The 9,421-nt window shown below is 40.4% G+C and overlaps 1 protein-coding gene across 1 annotated transcript in view; it reads left to right on the top strand.

Annotated features, from left to right (window-relative positions):
- The window catches only part of cnmd (chondromodulin), a 15,204-nt gene extending 6,137 nt beyond the window's left edge, over positions 1–9,067 (top strand). The window contains exons 5-7 of the mRNA XM_014028343.1: positions 1,123–1,273; positions 4,469–4,581; positions 8,584–9,067. Of these exons, the coding sequence (XP_013883797.1) occupies positions 1,123–1,273; positions 4,469–4,581; positions 8,584–8,808 (489 nt within the window). The 3' untranslated portion in view covers positions 8,809–9,067. The remainder of the gene's footprint in view (positions 1–1,122; positions 1,274–4,468; positions 4,582–8,583) is intronic.
- Positions 9,068–9,421: the final 354 nt, after the last annotated feature.

Here is a 9,421-nt window from a genome sequence, read left to right as displayed (position 1 = left end):
CACACACACACACACACACACACACACACACACACACACACACACACACACACACACACCCAAGTGTACATGCCAGGATTGTTATCACAAAACACACCACAGCATGTGATTGTTCAATTGAGGCCGTCTGATAATTAAAATCATTTAGTTCTGGGTAAGCCTCACATCCACATAAATCCACATCAGCAGAACTGAACAAATGAACGGACGTGTGCATAAACACTCCCACGTGCACACAACAACAACACAATTAATTATCACGCAAGGCTGCTCTTATTGCCTCTGTCTGCCTCATAAACGATCATTTATTTCACATTTGTGCTCTTGTGTGTGTTTGTGTTATTGCCTCTCTTTGCCTCATAAATGATCATTTGTACTGTGTGTGTCTGTGTATGTGTGTGTATATATATATGTGTGTGTGTGTTTATCTGTGTGTGATTTTGGAGACATGAAGATGTTGTTATAATAGTTGCTGCAGGCTGGTCATTTGCTATAATTTAGAGTGATGGCAAATCTGGGTTGGAAAAACGTGCGCGCACGCACGCACACACATCCTCCATCCGGTGAGAGCGGGTCAGATAAACTCTTATCAGTCAGCCGCGCAGTAAAGATAGACCCCGTGCTTTTATTTGTCCCTCCAGCAAATCGTTGGAGCTAGAAATAAAAAGAGTAATATCTGAAAGGTTCCCCAACATGGCTTTGGTTAGTGCGGCCCTCAGGAAGAAACGCCTGAGGGCCGACTGAGTCCCCAGCTTTACTTGCAGGTTGTGAATGCGGCACATTCATGTTTGCAGTGTCTCTTTTTCAGAAACCTTGGTAGCATTTCCCCCCCTGAGAATCAGGACGTTTAATCTTTTCTTTCCTTCAGATGCTGATGAGTCCTGACACTCTGCAAGCAGTTAAATGTTAGCACAAAGGAAATCTATATACAGAAGCCCTGAGGGCCTCAAGGGCTTGATTTTATGTCCTTACACGGAGCATTATCAGGGCACCATAAATGAGGATTAGACTTGAACTGGTGGTTGAAGGGGGCAGTAACAAGGGCACAGAAACAGGAGTTACTTTACACCTGAGAACAGATGTCTTAGTTTTGTTAAATTTGCTCTTTTCTTGCCTCCAAAGGAGGATGAGGTGATGCCAGCTAAATTTGAGGACGATCTGATCTGGGTGGCAGCTGGCGCGCCCCTGTCCGACTCCACCTTCCTCAGCAACAAGATCAAAGACCTGTGTGGAGACCTGCCAATCTTCTGGCTCCGTCCAACCTACTCAACCAGTAAGTGTTTGGGGTGGGAAACTTTAGGTAGGGCTGTGATGTGTTTACAAAGTGATCATGTGTCTGTCAGTGCGTATATGATCACATATAAAAAAATAAATCCTAAACGTAGGATTTCTCGGGAGTGAAAGATTATTTTTTTAAACATAAAACTTATAGGAAAGTTGTTTTTAAGAATGCAATGGAGCTGTGTCTGCACCCTGCTGCTTCTCGCACACAGAGAGAGACAGCAGCATGGCGGGGAGAAGTTAAGAGCCAAAACTGGAATCAAAACTAATAAACTTCATTAATTTTATAGCTCTAATTATACAGTATGTGAAGCTGCAGCACCTCATAATCCTGAGGCTGGACGTTCAAACCCAGGTTGTTTGAGAAAGGCCATCTGGTCAGAGGTGTCAAAGGTATTCACATTCATTACTTAAGGAGAAGTATCAACTCAAGCTGTTTACTCAAGTAAAGTATAAAAGTACTGGTTTTAAAACTACTTAAAGTATAAAAGTAAAAGTAATGAACACTTAAAAAAAGCCATTAAGGTGGCTGGAGTGGTTCCCAAAGTTGGGGTCGGGACCCACAGTGGGGTCCTGATACATCAAGGTGGGGTCCTGAAAAATATTTTTTGAATTAATTACACACAAAAAAAAGACAACTAAGAACTTTTTTCCCTTTGTTTTTACAAAATAATAAGATTAGTGTACTTAAACAGACAAAAATGGTGTATTATGTTACTATACTCTTGTTTATTTGACGTGAAAACAATGTTTATCAACCGACAACAGCTGAGGGCACAGGTGTCTGCTGCTGTATGTTGTGGGTCAAAAGCTGAAAAGTTTGGGAACCATGGGTGCCCCCCCCCCCCCCCTTTTTTTTTTCTTGTAAAGTCAATAATGAATATAATGTTAAATTAAAATGTTAATGTTGAAAACTTTGGAATTAACTGACTAGACTAGTTGTTTCAGCCTCGATCATCTTCATTCTAGGCTCCATCTGCTGCAGTCTGTCCTGCTGGAATGTGATGTGATTTGTGTCATACAGGTGTGATGGAGTGAATTCAGTCTAATAGGATGTCAGGATGGTTTATATTTACACTTCTCATCCAACCACAATCAAATTCACTCTATCCAAGGGCTTCCTTTGTATCTGGATAGATTTCTGTTGTTTTTTTCTGAACAATGAAAAGATGTAATAAAAGCAAGTCCAAGTTAAATAAAAAAAACTTTTTGCATTTTTAAAAAGTAGGGAGTAGAAAGTACAGATAATTTAATTAAAATGTAAGGATTAGAAGTGAAAATAGGCTGAAAAATAATTACTCCACTAAAGTATAAATAACCAAAATTTCTAACAAACTAAGTAACAAAGTATTTGTACTTACAGGTCCTTCTCAAAAATTAGCATATTGTGATAAAGTTCATTACTTTCTGTAATGTACTGATAAACATTAAACTTTCATATATTTTAGATTCATTGCACACCAACTGAAGAAGTTCAAATCTTTTATTGTTTTAATATTGATGATTTTGGCAAAAAAAGTAAAGAAAACCCAAAAATCCCTATCTCAAAAAATTAGCATATCATGAAAATATTCTCTAAACGACTTATTAACCTAATCATGTGAATCAACAAATTAACTCTAAACACCTGCAAATGATTCCTGAGGCTTTTAAAAACTTCCAGTCTGGTTCATTACTCAAAACCACAATCATGGGTAAGACTGCTGACCTGACTGCTGTCCAGAAGGCCATCACTGACACCCTCAAGCAAGAGGGTAAGACACAGAAAGACATTTCTGAACCAATAGGCTGTTCCCAGAGTGCTGTATCAAGGCACCTCAGTGGGAAGTCTGTGGGAAGGAAAAAGTGTGGCAGAAAACGCTGCACAACAAGAAGAGTTATCAGTCAGTGATGGTCTGTGGTTTCATGTCAGCTGCTGGTGTTGGTCCACTGTGTTTTATCAAGGCCAGGGTCAATGCAGCTATCAGGAGATTTTGGAGCACTTCATGCTTCCATCTGCTGAAAAGCTTTATGGAGATGAAGATTTCATTTTTCAGCACGACCTGGCACCTGCTCACAGGGCCAAAACCACTGGTAAATGGTTTACTGACCATGGTATTACTGGGCTCAATTGGCCTGCCAACTCTCCTGACCTGAACCCCAGAGAGAATCTGTGGGATATTGTGAAGAGAAAGTTGAGAGACACAAGACCCAACACTCTGGATGAGCTTAAGGCCGCTATCAAAGCATCCTGGGCCTCCATAACACCTCAGCAGAGCCACAGGCTGATTGCCTCCATGCCACGCTGCATTGAAGCAGTCAATTCTGCAAAAGGATTCCTGACCAAGTATTGAGTGCAGAACTGAACATAATTATTTGAAGGTTGACTTTTTTTGTATTAAAAACACTTTTCTTTTATTGGTCGGAAGAAATATGCTAATTTTTTGAGATAGGGATTTTTGTTGTTGTTTTTTTACCTTTTTTTTTCCAAAATCATCAATATTAAAACAATAAAAGACTTGAACTACTTCAGTTGGTGTGCAATGAATCTAAAATATATGAAAGTTTAATGTTTATCAGTACATTACAGAAAATAATGAACTTTATCACAAAATGCTAATTTTTTGAGAAGAACATGTAGGCCTAGTTACTTGACATCTCATCTGGCATAAAACAGTTGCCAGAATCTCAATCTCACTATCCCTCAAAAGAAAGAAAAGCAACTTGAACAATAGGTCTCAACTACACCTCCACAATCTTAAACAATACATTTTAAAAATGTTTATTGTAGACCTAAAATTATTATTTGCGATGCATTAAGACAACAATTATAATCCTCAACCTTTGCACAAACTGCTGCAGTTGAAAAAAACAAAGCAAAAAAAAAAACAAAAAACAAATCAGTGTTTACCCAAAAACCAAGATGAAACGGGTCAAATGGTCTCAAGTGTTTCTATTTAACATCACGTTTCATCTACAGCAAGAGAGTAAAAAAAGCAGAAGTCCTTTTTGAAGTGTCTAAAGCAACTGACTGCGCGATTTTTAGCACACCTTGAGTTCAAAAGTTCGCAAAATGCACCCCCCCCCCCCCACACACACACACACTTCCAACATCTGAGGACTGTGCAACGAGGAGCTGTGCCACATTAGTGCCACTCCGCTCCTAAATCTGGTCTGCTGTCAGAAACCGAGCCTGTGATGTGTGCAGGCGGTAGGAGGAAGAGGAGAGCTGCCCCCCGACAGCGCCGCCAGGCAGCCGCGCAGGAGGGGGAGGACTACGAAGACGTGGAGGCAGAGTTCAACCCGGAGAATCCCTATCACGTGAGTCACGCTGACAAACTCACACGTTCCTGTTTGTTTACATCCGGCTGCGGCGTTCGGAGCTGTCCGATCGGATCTGAGGGTGCGAGCGGAGGTGGGGGGTTACCTGAGCAGGCTTCTCCCGAGGAGAGTGTCTCACAGCTGCAGGAGCGGCAGCAGATGGCTGGGGTCACGGCGCAGGGGCCTGGAGTGTCACAGCACATCTGAGAACATGCATTTTCTGCTTGGGGATGTCTAAAGCTTTCCTTTCAGGAATGAGTCTGTGTGAATAATTTCACAACACCCCCACTCCTCTTCTGCGGCACACACACACAGACAGACACACACAATCACCCTAAGGTTCAGCACCATGGTGCCTCTCAGCTCATTAGACTGCAGCCTCCTCCAAACAACTACAGAGAGGCGTAAACAGCACACTAATGGTAAAAATCTACATTTTATTGCTTTGAGATCAGCTCTTCTCACTGTAAATACAGGATGATGAGTCTGTATTATAACACTGTGGGTTCTGCTAATTCTTCCGTTCATTTCACACCACTTCAAGCTACATTTTTAAAAAGTAACTAATAAAAAAAATCATTGAGTATCTCCTGCTTTACGGCTTCAAAGTGGAAAGACGTGGGATGGCTGGAACAGTGCTTGAAAACTGTACGAGGAGTCACTTATTTCAAAAGTGATTGCTTAGAGAAGGGAAGTTTCTAGTACTTGGAAAATGCAGTGATCTTCCCTGTATTCAAATCTGTTGAACACACTTATTAGTAATTATAGACCCATCACATATTCTGTCAAAAGACTTGAAAAAAAAAGCCTCTCAGAACAGATAGTTTCACGCCTACATGCTACTTTCTTTTCACTAGATTCTATGCAGTTTGGGTTTTAAAAACGTTCCACTGAGATTGCATTTTGTTTCTCTCCTTCATCTCCATCAAGGCTAAATAGGATAAGGGTGGATTAAAGAAGAGCCTTATTTTTCATCTGAAGCAAGTGTTTCATGTCAGTCAGCCAGAATGAAACTTTATTTCAGTGAATGTAAATAAATAGGAACGATTATATTTAAGTGATGAAAACAGCTGATTTGAGTCAGTGTCAGTGGTTCTGAAAGGGTGGAGAGTGATGGTGTACCTCCATGTGCTATTTTTGGACCCTTGTTTTGCCATTTGAAAATTTGTTCAACTAATACAATGTGTCCTATGTGCTCCAATGACAGTTACAGCGGGTAAAATAAGTATTGAACACGTCACCATTTTTCTCAGTAAATATATTACTAGAGGTGCTAATGACATGAAATTTTCACCAGATGTYGGTAACAACCCAAGTGATCCATACATACAAAGAAATCAAACCATAAATGTCCAGAAATGAAGTTATTTGTAATAATGTGGAATGGCACAGGGAAAAAGTATTGAACACATGAAGAAAGGGAGGTGTAAAAAGGCATGGAAAGCCAAGACACCAGCTGAACTCTCTCAGTWATTAGAAAGCAAGCCTGCCCCTTGTCAGTTGCAAGTTAATATCAGCTGGTTCAGTCCCAAATGATGGCCAGGTATCACACAAGAACCATCTGATGATGGGTAAAAGTAAAGAGCTCTCTCAAGACCTTCACAACCTTATTGTTGCAAAGCATAATGATGGCATCGGTTACAGAAGAATGTCTAAACTTCTGAAGGTTCCAGTGAGCACTGTTGGGGCCATAATTCAGAAGTGGAAAGAACATTATTTCACCATAAACCGACCACGACCAGGTGCTCCTCACAAGATTTCTGACAGAGGAGTGAAAAGAATTATCAGAAGAGTTGTCCAAGAGCCAAGGACCACTTGTGGAGAGCTTCAGAAAGACCTGGAATTAGCAGGTACGATTGTTTCAAAGAAAACAATAAGTAATGCACTGAACCACCATGGCCTGTATGCACGCTCACCACGCAAGGCTGGAAGGATGAATGGAAAAATGTACAGAGACATTCTTGATAAAAATCTGCTTCCATCTACCAGGATGATGAAGATGAAACGTGGCTGGACATTTCAGCAAGACAATGAGCCCAAACACAAAGCCAAGGAAACTCTCAGTTGGTTTCAGAGAAAGAAACTAAAGCTGCTGGAATGGCCCAGCCAATCACCTGACCTGAATCCAACAGAAAATCTATGGAAAGAACTAAAGATCAGAGTTCATAGAAGAGGTCCACGAAACCTTCAAGATTTGAAGACTGTTTGTGTGGAAGAATGGGCCAAAATCACACCTGAGCAATGCATGCCACTAGTTTCTCCATACAGGAGGCRTCTTGAAGCTGTCATTGACAACAAAGGCTTTTGTACAAAGTATTAGATAAATTTCAGTAAGTGTGTTCAATACTTTTTCCCTGTGCCATTCCACATTATTACAAACAACTTCATTTGTGGTTTGATTTCTTTGCATGTATGGGTCACTTGGGTTGTTACCGACATCTGGGGAAAATTTCATGTCATTAGCAGCTCTAGTAATATATTTACTGAGAAAAATGGTGACGTGTTCAATACTTATTTTATCCGCTATACAACATGCGTAAAACAAGGAGCAAGCTGCAGAAAATTCACTGATCAGGACCTCTGACTGGGTTTCAAACTCAAGTTTATCTCAATGCTGGAAAAAAAAATTGGGACAATTTAGAGTCACCAATTTACCAGACAGTCATGTTTTTTGTCTGTGGGAGTAAGCTGGAGTACCCGGAGCGAACCCACGCATGCACGGAGAGAACATGCAAACTCACTCTAATATTTCGCTGGACTGCCTTTAGCTTTGATTACGGCACACATTCACTGTGGTATTGTTTCAATAATCTTCCTAGACCTGACCAACTGCAACAAGCCCACATCATTACCCTGCCCCCACAGGCACAGAGGCACTATGCATGATGGGTGCATCCTTGAAGACGATGGGTCCACTATCCTTCCAGTTTTTAACAATGCGTTTGACAGTTCTCAATTTTAGCAGTTTCTACAATCTCCTTAAATGTTTTCTCTGCTTGATGCCAGTGATTTGAGCCTTTTCAAACAGACTGACAGCTTTTCCACGACCACAGGATGTGTCTTTCTACATGGTTGTTTAAGAAATGAGAAGCAACTCATTGCACCAGTTGGGTTAAATAACTTGTTGCCAACTAAAAGATAATCACCCAGCAGTAATTATCCAACAGGAGGCTCGTACCTATTTGTTTAGTTAAATCCAGGTGGTGACTGTTTTTTGGCCAGGCAGTGTAAAGGCAATAGAAAAAAAAAGTGTTGGGGAAAACATGTCCAAATCATACTATAGTATGTGTCAAACTCAACTCAACGCCCGTGGACTCTCGTCTGGCCCGCTGGGGAGGAGTCATAATTTGAAAATTGTTTTTTTTTACTTTAAATTTATGATTAAATGCAACAAAATGAAAGTGGGAGGGTTCAGAATTCAAGATGGCAGCTACCCACTAGAAACTCATTGAGTAAAACTCTATTCGTTTTCATTTTAATATTATTTGTGTAATATTTATTTTGGATTTAGTCAGTCGTACACTTAGTTCTTATCAGTGTTTAAAAGAGGACGTGTTAAAACTCTGTTTAGACAAAGTTAAACATGAAACGTTAAAGTTCATTACAAGTGGCCCTTCGAGGGCCACCATAAAGCTCATGTGGCCCTCTGTGAAAATGAATTTGACACCCGGAATTTTAATAAACTTAGTTTTCTAATCTTGTGCTTTTTAAAAATCCAAGATCACGTAATTTTGTTTGTGTTCCAGTTCTTAGCTTGTTTGTAAATATTACATTATCGTTTACCATCAGTTGTCAGGAACTACAAATAAAAAATTAGCCTGTATGAACAAATATGGCACATTTTAACTCTTTAGGACCCAGATCCATTTTTATTGTCATGATAAAAACCTAAATCCCACGCTGATATTACTGTTCTTATGGGTTAATGATTTGGTTAAGTTGTACTCATGACTGTGTGTTGTCCTTTTACTTGAACCTAACGGCTGTCTTCCCTCCCCCCAGCGAGGACTGGAGGGCGAGCAGGACACCATGGACATTGACCCCATGCTGGACCACCAGGGCGTGTGTTGCAACGAGTGTCGTCGCAGCTACACCCACTGCCAGAGGATCTGCGAGCCACTGGGGGGGTACTACCCATACCCGTACCATTTCAGAGGCTGCAGGGTGGCCTGCAGGGTTATCATGCCCTGCAAGTGGTGGGTGGCACGCATTCTGGGCCTGGTATGAGTCTCAACTCACCTGATGAGTGAAGCCCAGACGGAGGGATGGCGTTTCACGGAAAGACAGATTAATTGTAGGTTTAGCCAAATCTGAGCAGATTTCTACAAACAGAACTGCATTAGTAATGTTCATAGCTTGTTAAATTAAAATCACACACAGCAGCTATTGATTTAGGTTTTATAAACTAGAACAAAACGTGCTGTAAAGAAAATATAAGGAGCTCCATGTTGTTGGTTTCCTCAAAATAAATGCATTGAAAGAAAAACATCTAAACTTTTATCCATGTAGCTGATAATCAGCCTCTCGTTTTGTTTAAAGTGCCTGTGACATCAAGTTGTTGAGATAAACATGGATACATTTTTGGAAAGATAACATTGATAACATATTGTAAAACAAATTTCACACAGCTGAGATGAACAGTTGTTGAGATATTTGCATGTGAAGAAACAGGAAGTGATGTCAAAGGGGAATGTCTGCATGTAAACAGATGATTGTACAACGGCTAACAACACGGACTGTAGAGAAGAATCTGATGTTTCTTTACATTATTTTGTGTCACTATCAAAGAGAGATGAAGAGTTAATGCTTAAATGATATTGTTTTAATACACAAAGACCAA

This window comes from Austrofundulus limnaeus, unplaced genomic scaffold, assembly GCF_001266775.1.
Source record: "Austrofundulus limnaeus strain Quisiro unplaced genomic scaffold, Austrofundulus_limnaeus-1.0 Scaffold748, whole genome shotgun sequence".
Classification (NCBI taxonomy): domain Eukaryota; kingdom Metazoa; phylum Chordata; class Actinopteri; order Cyprinodontiformes; family Rivulidae; genus Austrofundulus; species Austrofundulus limnaeus.
This window is presented reverse-complemented; position numbering and strand designations above follow the sequence as displayed.